At 44.9% G+C, this 14,338-nt stretch overlaps 1 protein-coding gene across 1 annotated transcript in view; it reads right to left on the bottom strand.

Moving 5' to 3' along the window:
* The window catches only part of LOC119457987 (alpha-actinin-like), a 96,608-nt gene that overhangs the window by 11,664 nt on the left and 70,606 nt on the right, over window positions 1–14,338 (bottom strand). Inside the window, 9 exon segments of the mRNA XM_037719776.2 lie at window positions 651–908; window positions 1,819–2,032; window positions 2,329–2,636; window positions 3,854–3,946; window positions 6,742–6,827; window positions 9,729–9,810; window positions 9,922–10,000; window positions 10,753–10,840; window positions 13,373–13,694. Coding sequence (XP_037575704.1) covers window positions 651–908; window positions 1,819–2,032; window positions 2,329–2,636; window positions 3,854–3,946; window positions 6,742–6,827; window positions 9,729–9,810; window positions 9,922–10,000; window positions 10,753–10,840; window positions 13,373–13,694 — 1,530 coding nt within the window.

Here is a 14,338-nt window from a genome sequence, read left to right as displayed (position 1 = left end):
GCTGTCTACTAATTTGCTATCGCAATCGATGCTTCGGCTTTCGGGCGAAACTACGACTTTTTTTCACATGTAACAATTAAATAATATTGTGTGCAGTTCAACACTACGCTCATTTCTCAATTTTTCCTATTTCTCGGCTCTTGCGTTTCCCGGCTCTTCCGTTTTTTTTTACAGTCCCGTGAAAAATGTATCAGCGGGATTGTACTTTACAGTGCACGAAGACAACAGTGCAAACGTCACTAAGGTGCGACTTCCATAAACAGCACCGCATTGAAAGTGAAGTGCTATATTCGACACAAGCCGCAGCTTGTTTAAACCCACACGTGTGTGCCTTCGAGTGCACCACCGTGGCAGCATTGGCCGAATGAAGGTTCGTCCATCAATGCCTTACATAGCTGCGTGGCAGGTGCGAACCACTGCGGGAGACACGGGCGGCAGGGGCAGTCGTTTACAACATAAGTACCCTCTCTTTGTGACCTCGAGATAATGAAAGTGCATGCCGCACACTACCACTCCACTGAGCTCGACGGCCCAACAACTCCAGCAACTATTCCAACAGTAGCTCGCGCGCTAGTTCATTTTGGAGTCAACTGTACTCGTTATGTTTTTTTCGCATACAGCAGCAGGAATGAGAAAAGGGTCTGTCTCACCTGAATCTCCTCCATGGTGTGAACGATGAACATGTCGACAAGGTCCTCGCGCGCGCCGTCCAGCCAGTTGTTGAAGGGCGCCACCCGCTTGGCGAACTCCAGGTGCAGGTGGTCGATCTTCTCAAGCACACGCTCCGCCTCCTCGAGGGCACTGCGCCGCTTCTGCGTCAGCGTGCCCAGCCGGTCCCACTGGTCGCAGATGCGCTGGCAGCGCGCGTTCACCGTCGCCGCATCGTGGTAGCCCAGGGCGTTGAGCTCCTGCGATTTGCACGACAGCAGGTGTGTTCTCCAATCAAGTTGCTTAACTTGAGACATATAAGAAGCCAGTGTCTGTTGTGTATATTGGAACATACACACATCGTGCCAACTCTGTGCGCTGGTAAGTAGGCCTGGAGATGGCCAAAAAGGGCTTCGAGGAGGGGCTCATCTCCGTGACGGTGCAGTAAGTGCTAGTACCTCCTCTACAAAATGATGCTGGCTAGTGATAAAATGACCTGCCCTTGGCCTCAGATTATTGAAGGCACACTAAATCAAAGAGTTGGTGCAGATACTTTTCTTCATATACCCAAGGAAACCCGAGGGGAACCCAATAAAAACTCAAGAAAATCACCAATTTCTCTCACATTGTAGTGTTCACAAACATTGTTTGCAAATCTTGGTCACAAATTGGCTTCTGAACAAGTCGATTTATGAACAAGGATCCCGCGTGGGAACCGAAATGTTAACGTTACTAAATCTTCTGTGTTCGGTGTCCTGTTTTATTCCATCACAGCAAATTACTGAATCTAGAGGCCTCAGTCCACATATACGTATGCATGTACCCCAGGCAAAAATTTTCTGTTTCCTGCAAGTGGAACGACTTGAAGTGGTTTATTGAATAGGGACCACTTGGCAAGTGGAACCAGAAGTGGTTTATTGAACAGGAACCACTTCAAGTGGTTCTAGTTGCAGCAAAGTTTTGGCTAGGTCTGCAGTTTAACGACTTGCACACATCACTTTCCAAAACATTAATTTCCTAAAGACTGCTCCTTCTCGCCTAAAGAACACTCACGCCTAACGTTTCATGCCCTAACTATGCCAACTGGCTTTCGAAACAATTGCATGTCTTGACGACAGCGCTTGCTAGCTGTCGACGAGGTCTCCCTCTCCTTCGTACGATGTCGCTCACCTGCGCAATGGCAGCGATCTGCTCGACGCGGTCCTGGTGTGCGGCCAGGTCGCTCTCGAAGGCCTCGTGCTTCTTCTTGAGGGCCTTGACCTCGTTGAGGCGGCACTGGCGGAAGTCCTGGCTCTGCAGCATCTCCTCCTTGCCCCGCGTCCACTCCTCGTGGATGTCCGCCTTGTGCTTGAACTTCTGCGCCAAATGGTCGAGGCGCTCCAGCCTGCAGGACGAAGCGGCGACGCAATTCGATCAGGCTCGTTTAGGGATAGTCTCAAGCATTGTTCATTCACATGGAGAAAACCTCATGTAGAAGTGTTGTGGTTGCTCGGTGTGCTGAAGAATAATGAAAATGAGCACATGTAGTGTTTTAATCCCACATAGCCCAACGCATAATTCTTGTTACGCTCAATTTGACAGCTACAAGCTCAAGCTTGGCTTCACACTTTTGCGAACACATTGCTATAGATGACAGACTGCTTCGCAAAGGAATTCCGCGTGATGGAAGCAGCCACTCACCGCATCATCTCGGAGAGGAGCCACTCCTCGAAGCCCTTCTCGGCCGTCTCCAGGCCCTTCCAGGCGCTGGCGATGTCCGAGACCATCTTGCCCTCGGAAGGCAGGTAGGCCGGCCTGTTGCTAAGCCTCAGTTTGGTCTGCAGCGTGTTGAAGTTGGTCTCCAGCTTAGCCTTCTGCTCCACCCGCGGAGGCTTGTGCGTGCGCCGGTAGGCGCGGAACTCCTCCAGCTTCTTCTGCACGCCCGGCAGTGTGTTGTCCGTCGTGCGGTTCTCCAGCCACGGCGTGGTCCGTCGGATCCAGTCCAGAAGCTGCGTTCCCACAAATTGAGGCAGCGATATTTTGGTGGCCAGAAAATATTCAGTGGAATAAAGCTGCAGCTCCCCTTAATCGCTAGTTGCAAATCATTCACACCACCAAAAACATGTACTCATAGTTTCTGCAACACAAAAGACGATAACTTGAGAGACACACAAGAATGACTAAGCTGCATGCTGTCTCTATTAAGCCTTTGTTGTTTGCATTGTGAAAAAAAAAAAAAATTGACAGCCACTTTAGCATACGCCAAAGAGGATGAAGGCAAAAGCTTGCACGCTCACGAGACATTCATTAAATTACTTGACATAGCCATTCGAATGCGTAGTTACTTCTTATTACTTGTTTTCTCCCACCAAAGGTCATGAGTTCGAGTGCCTTAATTAACTATTTTAATTAACTTTGCCTTAACACCGAAGGTCGTGGGTTTGACTTCTTTTTGTACCTTCCGTGTAGTCGACGGCGTTTTCGCTCAAGGACTTTGAAGGTCGATTGAATGATAAGACGCATAAGGCTTTCGCCTTAATAAACTGCTACTAAGTTTTCTAATCTACCGTTCTCCTAAATCGATTTATACCCATTTGGTTACCTTAATGCATATTCAAGACTTCGAAGGTCGACTGAATGATAAGACACATAAGGCCTTAATAAACTGCTACTAAGTTTTCTAATCTACCGTTCTCCTAAATCGATTTACACCCATTTGGTTACCTTAATGCATATTCAATTATTCATATTATGACCTTTTTGAAACTTCTAGGCAATGCACTAGATTTTGGTGCACACTGTCGAAATATGAGTGATCTGCACTAATCTGCCAGAGCCAGGAATTAAGAGTAGCTACGAAACATAAAAATCCGACCAAACACAGAACAAACATTTTCTTCCTCCAATCCTTGTAACCTTACATTTTAGAGTTACTAATTTTTTAAGCAATGCATTAAACATGAGCGCCTACGAAATCAAGTTCTCTACAGCTTTCTTAATTTTCCTTTTCTTTGTTCCTCTTTTCTTAAAGGCTCCTCGATAACGCTCCACAATACACATGCCCTGCCTAAATCCTCATGAACAATATTTCAACCTCTCCATGCACCCAACTCTAAACCATATAACCTTTTGTGCAAAAAAGCACTACCCTACTATGACACGTAATAAAATAGCTAAGGACGTATGTCAAAGACACAGGGGAGGATGTAAACGCAGTGACACTCACATCACTGGCCAGGCGCTCATACTCCTCCATGAGACGCTCATTCTCCTGGTTCACCTTGAGCACCTTGCAGATGCGGTTCGCGGCGGTCTCAGCCTAGGGACAATGCAAGACAAATCAAGGATTAAACATTCTCAGAGTCCGTCGCATTTCGTGCGCACATGCCACCTAGGCATCTGTCTCAGCCGAAGGTGTTTGTGTGAATTTCTCTGCAATTCCCCGTATTTTTCCTGAATGAGAAGAATCGAGAAAACTGAGGGGCTCAATTCATTGTTACTAACGACCAAATCGTGCAAACAGACAACGAAGGCAAATTAATTAATGTTTTATCAAAAGGGCTAACTTGATGTTTGTAATTTGAAATGTAGACATAATAAAAAATACTGGAACAGGGTAATGAAAGTAGAAATTCTTGCAAAGCATTCTGTCTGGACCAATCGGTAAAAGCACACCCTCGACTCTAAAGCACCTGTCAACATGATTAACTCGTTACACTCACAAGCACTCACTGCAGCCAATTTTTTTTAGAAAACTGCAGTTTACAGAACAGTTTTTTTTTTTTTCCCTGACATACAGTCTGAAACTAGAACTCTCTTCCCAATCATTTGAAGTGGCTAACTTTGATGAAGCTGTTGAATTACATTGGTCTTCTTAATAATTTTTTTCAATGTTATTTTACAGCACCAGTTACTGTTGTAGAGGGTACTGCCAAATGCTTTTGTGTTGTTGTTTTTTTCAAATATGTGCATGTTGTGTGTATTACATGTACGTTCGAATTGTTGTTCCATGCACTCCTGCTTGTGCCACTAAGGCTTGCAGTATTGTGAAATAGAATAAATAAAGAAAATACCAGGTGGAGCTGAACCGACATCCTATTATCCGTGTGAAAACGATACAGCCTCTGTATAAATTTCATTGTTTTCATTCAAAAAGTACGGAGAGCACATTAAATTATGAATATGCACACAAATTTCTAGCTTTCTTTTATTTTATTTTTCCTACGGGATGCTCTATTTTGCAATGCTAGTGACTTCTACGCAACAAGGTCTTTTCCCTTTTTAATATAGTAGTATAATGAACAAACTGTAGTAGTGTTTAATGAACACAGCACAGGGATAAAGCAATATCATTATTCTGAAATACAACGCAGCAACACAAGTAGAAATGTTATCTCTTTCTAGGGAGCACTTGATCAGCTAATTCTTATCAATATTAGCACAAAATGAAAAAAAAAGAATTAGCATATCTTGCACTGGAGGCGCAATGCTAAAGAGACAGCGGAGCTGATGGGCACCTAGCTAGCCCTGGCTTTTGGGCTAGGCTAAGCACTACTGAAGTCATCCCCAGCATTTTCTGGAATTTATTGATCATTGATCGATTAGCTACTGATTGGCTATCGATTGGCTATCAGAAGGTACTGGCCACGTATTTGGGCTAGGCTAAGCACTACCAAGTCATCCCCAGCATTTATCGGATTAGCTATTTATTGGCTATTGATTGGCTATCGAAGCTGAGCCTGGCTAAGTCTAGCTAAACAGTCCCAAGCATGCTTAGCTAGACTTAGCGAGGCTCAGCTTCGCTAGTTCACAGGAGTAAATGCCAATGCGCATGTTACGAACTAAATGCTCGGCTTAAACAGCTCCGCTGTTAAAACAATCACTACTGTTCAACTGATGTAACTGTTGATTGACTAATGACATAAGATCACTTTTCTCGAAGGCATCACATCAGGTTTCTTGCTTTTAACCATAGTGCTCTGCTAGCTGTCATAACTGTCCAGGTCGCACTAAAATAGGTTTAGCTGCCCAGTAGATTATTCCTAGCATAGCTAATGACTTTGCAAATCATGATCAACAAGGTTCAATGTTGTCTAATTAAAAATTTTCATGCACAGAAATAAGCACATGCTGCCTCATGAAATGCAAGAAAATGCCACAGCGGATGCAGCAGCCAGTCTAAATTGAGCAACATGCCAAAGCAGTAAGCTGCACCAGAATGACTTAACTTGGGGATTTGGAGCACCTTTGAAGAAAAGTGAATGCGAAACAGGATGGGATGATGAATAACACAGCGTTCTGTGAATACGCTGGGTGCGCTCATCAGCAAAGGTTTTCAGAGCATGAGATTAAAAAAAAAAAGAAAGATGAAATTTCATCACAGCCAATGAAAGATATTTGAAATAATTTTTTTATTCCCCGAATAAAAAAATTCTAGTGAACATTTCTCCATATGGCTAGCACACTTGTAAGTTACGGTTCTTCCCAGCTAAGTAAAGAAATCACTCCTTTGTTCAAACGGTCTCCAGCATGGAGTGCGTCTGTGACCTACAACACTGTGTCCAACAACTTGGTGACCGACGATATTGTGTTTGTCAGTGACCACAATGATTGCTTCTTCTCTGTGCATCTTTCTTCCCTTCTGCTCACAGTTATTGTCCCAAAATACATTTTGTCATCAGCAGAACAAAGCCTTCTGTTTCCAGTCTGTTAACGTGTTGCTGGCTTTGTCTGCTCACTTGTCTGTGCCTCTTCTATGCAATCACTGTGGAACCTAACCAACTACTCCAAGTCAACACCTAATTTCTTGTCATGTCTTTTTGCAGTGCATATCATGGATTTCGTCCCTTGTCTTTACATCTTACTTTGCATACTGGACTGAGTGGATGTGGATGAGTGAGCCGACAAAACAAGCGTCGGCCTGCTTAATCCCTCATAAGTCTTCTGCACCGTAATTAAGTATGGAATCTAGCCAACTAGCCCAAGCCAATGTCTTGCTCACTTGCACCTTCTTCAGCTTTCGACGGCTACCTGTTCTAAGCACCATACCATTTATCGAAGTGTGCAAAACGAGATGCTAAACAAGATGTTGCAGAGTTTGCTGCGCGTCTTTACCTGCTGTGCTCCGGCAAAGGTGTGGTAGTAGGAGGACACGTAGGTCATGATGGCCCGCTCGTCAGGCATGGCTGTGCTGTTCATGTCTGCCCTCGCACGCACACACCACACCACACCAGGCAGCGAGGGCAAAAGTGGGCATTGGCGACGGATGAGGTTTGGGGGGAGGAGGGAAGAGAACAAACGGAACCACCAAGTGCCACACAATTAGTTTGGGCAGGACAGCATGCACGCAGAACTCGGCGTCAGGCAGCACGCACACACGCTAAAACCATGACCTCAAGAAACTACTCTTTATGTTAATACCTAAATGTACAAACATGTTACATGTCTACTTTCTATTTCTGTATTTTGCTGGCTTCTCCTTTTTCTCTCAAACTTTTTTTTCCTGCTTTCTTGTTGTTCAAGGTGCACTGATTACAGAATGTTTTGCTTTCACAAGTACAATTCATTTTGAGCATGCCATCACTGATCATTGATACTATACTTCTCTTGTATAACTGGATTGGCTTTATGTGTGTTATTACCTGTACTTCTGTACACTTTTTTATGTTGTATGCTGCCACTGTATCAAATGATAAAGAATTATCTTACAAAACCAGGAATAACCCCTTGCATTATGGTTACTTGAAAGAGTAAACTGGAGCAAAAACACGCACACGCCAAACAGGAAGTACAAGTAAAACACAGCACACAAGGGGGTCAGTCCACTGCAACAACACTGCAAAACCTCAGGCACTGGTCGCGAGGTAATTAAGTCAAACTATCAGTTAGTCATTAGAGCGGGAAATTGGGGGAGAGAAGTTACTGTCTGCATGACGCGCTCCCAACACTCCACTGCAAACCTTGCACACCACACACGCTGCCGTCGCCGTTACCTGCTGCGCCCCCTGGAAGGCGTGGTAGTAACATGACACGTATGTCATCACAGCCCTTTCATCTGGCTTGGCTGTGTACACCATGTCTGGAGAGGGGTGCGAGGGAATGGACGGCAAGTTATCTCGGAGCGTTTGACACGGCAAACTCGCAGAGAGTAATGCGAGTTACGTAGCGGCGGTACGGAAACTTGCAAATACTGAACGTGTTTAATGTAAAAAAACCTTAATTCATTCCAAACACTGGTACAGATGTACTAAAATCGATTGTAAACGGAGTTCTTCATATGTGCATGACATACGACATGTTGTGCGTGACGTGACACATTGTGCGCCTGAGACAAACGTGTAACGCACCGCACACTACCCACACAGCAGGTGAAAATGCTCACCGTGAACATCAGGTCATATGCTCACAACTGTACAGAATGGCCCACTGTTAAAGGGAACACCTGTAATTAGTATTCTACCGTCAATTACATCTTAGATATGCTATGAAACTAGTACATGCAGTTTACGCACAGACGCCTGTCTTATGCATCTTGCCAGCCACTTTTTTGTAACGTGGTCAAAGAAATACTGCAGCTATAATGCATTTGTTACCTGTTATGTGTTTCCTTTAGGAGTGGGCCATACTGTACCTTACATTTGCCAAGAGCTGAACTTCAAGATGGTGCAGGTCAAGGCCTGCATCATCAGCTGCGACATCATTATCTTTGGCGGCAACCTAAGGCTTCAGTACAAGCACCGTATAAAAAAAGACACATTGAATATGCCCTCTGTTCTTTCATGCTCCAAACCCTAGTTCTTGAAAGATGCCAATGTTGAAAAAAAGAACTTCGTTTTTGGTGCTATGTCACACTAATGAGTAAATGTAATTGGTTGGTGCATCTATAAAAATTTTCTTTGAGTTGGAATGTGGTGTAGTACTTGCCACTGCATTCTTAGGTTGTCACAGGCTCCAGTCGACCCGACATGCCAAGGGGAGACAGCCAGTTTGTTATCAGTCTGCGTTATCATTTTATCTTGAATATTCCAATTCCTGTATGTCAACATGATCTGGCAGCTGTACCATGATAGGACCAGCATGTGGGATGGTAACTGCCACGCCCTTTATCTAGCATTGCAGGTCTTGAGACTCTTCTTCGGCAAAACAAGTTTCTGAGAAGTCTTCAACAGTGGCTCACCTTCTATGCACTACAATGGTAAAGTGATGGGGAAATTTCTAGCCTTAGGAATTAACAGCTTGTTATGTGCTATGCTACCGGTCCGCATGTACTAAGGTATGGCAATCAGTTCTGCGGAATCGTGCAAGGTGGAGAAATCCCGGACCAGGACAAATCTTTTTCTCAATTACTAAGCTTTCTTTATGAGAAGTTTGCACGGATTTCCTTTGTTGCTTTGTACTGCATTTGGGTGCATGACAATTTTCCCTTTTCAAGTACTAAGGTATGTAATGTGCATCACCATGGTAGGCTCTTTTAGGGCAAACAAAAAGGGCCGTTCCAAATTAGTCTGTGTTACTGTATCTATCTGAAGGTCACTGAACACATAAAAATGGAATAATGCGTTCTATAGTGTCGGATTTAACTTATCGGATCATTAATCTAAACATAGCTTGTCGTAACGTCTACTCTGCTTGATGCATTACAACACCATTTTCAGAGCAAAGATTTCTAGTGCGTCTGCCAGATAACAGAGAGCAACATCAGAAACAGCAGCTCATGTTACAACATTACAACAGCTGACCTGCATATAAAGTGATGTACAATGTTTGGTAAAGAAAAAAAGTAAATCAATATAAATTGGGTGCCACTACTTCTACGTCTGTTTTTACAGTCATGGGCACAAGACAGCAGCTTGTTAGGTTAGGTTAGGTTAGGTTGAACAGCAACTTAAGACGCGACGCGAACGAAAAAATAAAAAGGTGTTAAACACTTTCATCAATAACACACCTGTTGTCCAGTATCGCACGGCATTTTCCAAGCCTAACGAACCTCATTTGCTCAAAGTCTGTCAAGCACAAGCTTCATTAAACTACGTTTAAACACCACATTAAACCAGCATGTTAAACCACTCTGAAACAACCAATTAGCACTGTGCAGTTCTCACCTTCAGCGTCCAACATCCTGGGAATGTTCAGGTGCTTCTCAGCGACGTCAAAAGCCAGGTTCAGGTTATCCAATGGGTTCTCCTACACAAGTGAGGAGCAGCGTTAAAATGTAAAACTCGACAAAGTGTCAGAAGCAGCGACATATGGACAGCTTGCATAATGCAGTGCTATCACAATTAACCATGTACTGACCTTCTTGAGCTTTCCATAGTCTAGGAGGTCGGGACGATGTCTATGGATGAGGGCGCAGAAGGCCAAACCATCCTTCCAGCTGTAATGGGAGGACTGGCACTCAGTTATAGCGTCAGCACCGTATAACCATGTTTTGCCATGTTGTCACGCATCAATTTCATGCATACACCAACAGAATTGGAACATGACATGTGACTAGGGCAGGCCCTGGCAATAGTGGTGTTGCCTGGCAACAATAGAGCTACCCTGACAATAGTGCTGGGATCCACTCTGCAGTCTGCAACTCTTCTGCCTATCCGGAGAACCTTTGTGGACAAGATGTTTAGTTGAGTTAAGGTTTGTTCGTTCTTCATAAGGTGAACATACTAACGATTCTTGAAAACCTCAGCAATGTACTGTAATGAAATCGCTGATACTTGGCAACTCAATTGTAGTCGATTCCCTTGCCTGAAACATCTGCCATCAACACTGCAAAAGTAGGGTTAGGCAAGAGCCAGCATGCCTTTTAAGCTAATAAGGTACTGCCCTGTGGAAGCCTCATGCCCTCGTCTCATTGACGCTATCTTAATTGACACATGTGCACCGCTGGCATTGGAGTACATAACGAAGAGGCCCGAGTGCCTCTGTTGTTGTGTGGCCAGCTGTGCAAGCTATATTCAAAGCTGACACAAGTAGTCTGCAAGGAAAGGCCCCAATTCCTATTGTATTGAACAACTGTTCCTGTGTTGCATCTTCTCTTCTTTTTCTCTCTCTCTTCCCTCCTCTCCTACCTTTGAGCAATGTAAATCAATGATGAAAGCAGAGAAATAATAGGTGTGCATATAATCTTGCCTGAGGTGGAAGTTCTGGACGTTGACGTTCTTGTAGGGGGCAGTCTTTCTCTGGCACCACAGCAGCAGACCTTCTTTGGCAGTCATCTCTGCACAAATGAAACAAGACAAAAAAAAAGAAAACAGTTAGCAAAAAAATGACCAATGGCTATACATCAGTTAACCCTCGATTAACGCATTCAGACACTCTACAATTCACCAACATATCGCGGGGGTCACAAATGGGTGAAAAGTAAAGAAAAATTTATGCGCAGAGTGCTTCAGATTCAGGAAGCCAATATGGCTAAACAGAAGCTCATGCAATGTCTTGACAATTTTCCTCATCTTGATTCACTTCAAGAAAGTGATAGCATATGTAACAACAATGCTTCAAGAGCAATGAGAATTTTTTTCTTATATACTAAGGATCTTGGCTGCTGAGGCACTGGGCTCTGCTGATAGCTGTAAGAGGATGACGATTTATTCTTTAAACACAAAATTTAAAAAATGACTTTCATTGAACCTCAATTGCACATTTGTGTGCTCTGTACATCTCTTTGCAGCAGCATCTTATTAATTGTTCCTTAGTTTTTCACATACTTAAGGTGAATATATTAGCATTCACATTCACAGACGATGCAGGCTTAATTCAGTATCTAACTTCACAATCAATTGCCCAATGCAAGTATACATATATCCAAAGTACAAGAGCGACAATGGAAGGGAAGAATCAACAAGAAATGAAGCTTAGATCTTAAATGATTAGAAATGAATAGATTAGATGTGCATTCAAGCCAGCAGCAGGCTCTGTTTTCAGATTTGAAGATCACTAGACAAACAAATCAAAAACTGCATGCATGGTTGATTGTGCCTGCTAAGATGAGCTTAGGGAGACCAATCATTACAGTGTCTTCCTCCAGCGACGCAGCCAATAATTTTTTTAATAATTATGGCAATGAAACATTCATAGCACCCACTAAACCGGGGCTAATGGGTGAGTAGGGCTGGGCAGTCGGCATCTCCTCGTACACAGAAATTCCGGGGGGTTCACGTGCCCGGCGCCGCCCCCCTCCCTCCCCTCCTGTCTACATCTCTGTCTTCATCTAAACTACTGTGGCTTAATTCCATTCGTCATGGCTGATAAAAGGCCGAGCATAAAAAAAAGAAAAAAAAAAACTTGTTTAGACCACTAGTACTTGGGGCCACAATACTGCGCATGCGCAGACCCGTCAGCGCATGCGCAGTTGCATGGTCCCTAGCGCTAGGGGGCCCCAACGCTTGCGTCCCCTAGAGTTACTGTATATGCTAGCAAAGGTAGTTAGCATATACAGTAACTCTAGCATCCCCATAACCTAAAAGTATCTATTAACAGAGAACAGGAGGGGGGGGGGGGGGTGCACACAGCAGTGGGGTTATGTTTCTTCCCAGTGCGCAGTTGAAGGTCAACAAAGAAAGGAGGCGAAAAAAAAAAAAAAAAAAGACGCGTAAACAGATGCCAGACGCGCCTACGGTGGCGGCCGCGATAAGCGTAACGCGCACTATAGCAGCCTCGCACGTGCCGCCGCCCACGTTTGGCCGCCAGTTGTGTGCAGCAGCTCCCCCATGGTTGCTGTATTGCTTCCAAAGGCAAACTGCGTTTGAGGGCATGCACCCATTGAAGTGCGAACAGCTAGAGGAGAGGGTGCGCGGTTTTTGCGCAACCGAGCAAAAAAATAAGCAGAGGGCACGAAGATGTATACGACCAACTGTGATGCGGTCACGAGCACGCTGTTCTTGTCCCACCAGAGTTGGTCGCGTACATCTCCGTGTCCGCCCTCTGCTTTTCGCCTAGTAGGTTGCGCAAAAACTGCGCACAGTCCGCTTAAATGTAGGCGTTTCAATCGTTGATTACAGTACAGCAACTCTAACCAAATCTTCAATGCACTGCCTAGCTAGCGTACGTGCTACTTTAGGCAGAGCGCGAGTGTGTGCGCGCGCGCTTGTGTGCGTGCGTGTCTGCAGTGTACCTGTGTGAGCGTGCGGCGCAAACCTGTCTCACCAATTCCGTACAGTACGTGCTACGAAATCGCCAGCGCCAGTCGGATTTGACAAACGGCTGCAAAGGAAAGGGTTCGCGAATCGTTTGCCGTTAATCCGTCGGTGAGCTTTCCAGTGCGATGGTGTCGCGAACTAGTGGATCAGCGACTCCAGTAAAACCTCGTTATAGTGAAACGGGATATAACGATATAATGGATATAACGAACTAAGCAAAATTCCCCTTGAAATCCCCGCAAAGATGCACATATATTTGAAACCTCCCTTTAACGAAGTAATATTGTCCTGGCAATGGATATAACAAACTAGATTTGACTTTTTTGGCGTGTGTGTCGCAGCTAAAGGCGTTCACACGAACGTGAAACATGAGGACATACACATGCACTGTGTCTGTCTAACATATCTGTCTAACATGTCTGTCTAACCGAAGCCCAATCATTACAGCACAAATGCGTTTAGTCGGCGACTCTGGACAGCTACATCAAAGAACCACAACCTCCGGGATCGGTAGCTTTTCGTTTCGTCGTGGCCTCTGAGCTTGGCACGCACGCCGCCGCCAATCTCTGAGACCACATTAAAAAAAAAAAAGCGAAGGAGGATATTCGTACCTTCGACGGAGATGTCCTGGATGGCGAAGCGGAGGATGATGGTCCAGATGAGACCGAGGGTCATCTTGACATTGCCGTCGACGATCTCCTCGGCGCCGATGGAGACGAGCTTGACGCCCTTGGATGCGATGAAGTCGAGCGCCTTGTTGACGTTGGCGATCTTGTGGAAGCGCATCTTGCCCCGGTCGGGCTTGGGCAGCGTCTCGCCCGAGATCACCTCGAGCAGCAGCATCAGCTTGAGACCGTTGCGGAAGTCCTCCTCGATGTTGTCGATCTGGGTGCCCGCCTTGCGAAGGTGAGAGTTGCACCATGCCGTGAAGGTCTGCACAGCGAGGGGGGGAGAGAACAAAGCGAGGCAACTGTGAGCGAATGAAACAACGGCCATTTTAAACGATTATTTATTTCTCACGGAGGAAAAGCACTACCCCCCCAAACTGCCTTTAGATGGAGGCTAAATATTATCAATTTGGCGGAAAAAAAAGTTGATTACTGCTGAAGAAAACGAAAGCCAAACTCCGCTCCCCCTTTCTCTCGCTCTCTCTTTTTAATTCCGCGCCCAACTATCGTGCACCAAGATTTCAAAATATGCAAAAGCTACGTAGCTGGACAGAACCAAGGTAATGTTGTTTGCCGTCGCTTGGAGATATTCAGATTATTATTTTTTTGCATTCCGACTAATTACATGGTTAGTCTCAATTAATTAATCAACGCCTCAAATATTATAATTAGATCAAAAGTGTCAAGTGAGAAAATTGTACAGCAACGTAAGAAACTCCCGATAAAGCTTTCTGTTGCTCAATACGTGCTACATAAAAGTGTTTTTCCGAGCGTGAAAGAAGCCCGCGAATACACGCAAAAGTGCCTCAATTAAGCGGCCAGTCGCGAGGCAATTCTGCGTGTATTCGCGGGCTTCTTTGACGATCGGAAAACACTTTTATGGGAGGCACTTTGCGTGTATTCGCAGGC

This window comes from Dermacentor silvarum, chromosome 7 (assembly GCF_013339745.2).
Source record: "Dermacentor silvarum isolate Dsil-2018 chromosome 7, BIME_Dsil_1.4, whole genome shotgun sequence".
NCBI classification, from domain to species: domain Eukaryota; kingdom Metazoa; phylum Arthropoda; class Arachnida; order Ixodida; family Ixodidae; genus Dermacentor; species Dermacentor silvarum.
Note: the sequence above shows the minus strand (reverse complement) of the source record. Positions and strands in the feature narration are given on the sequence as shown.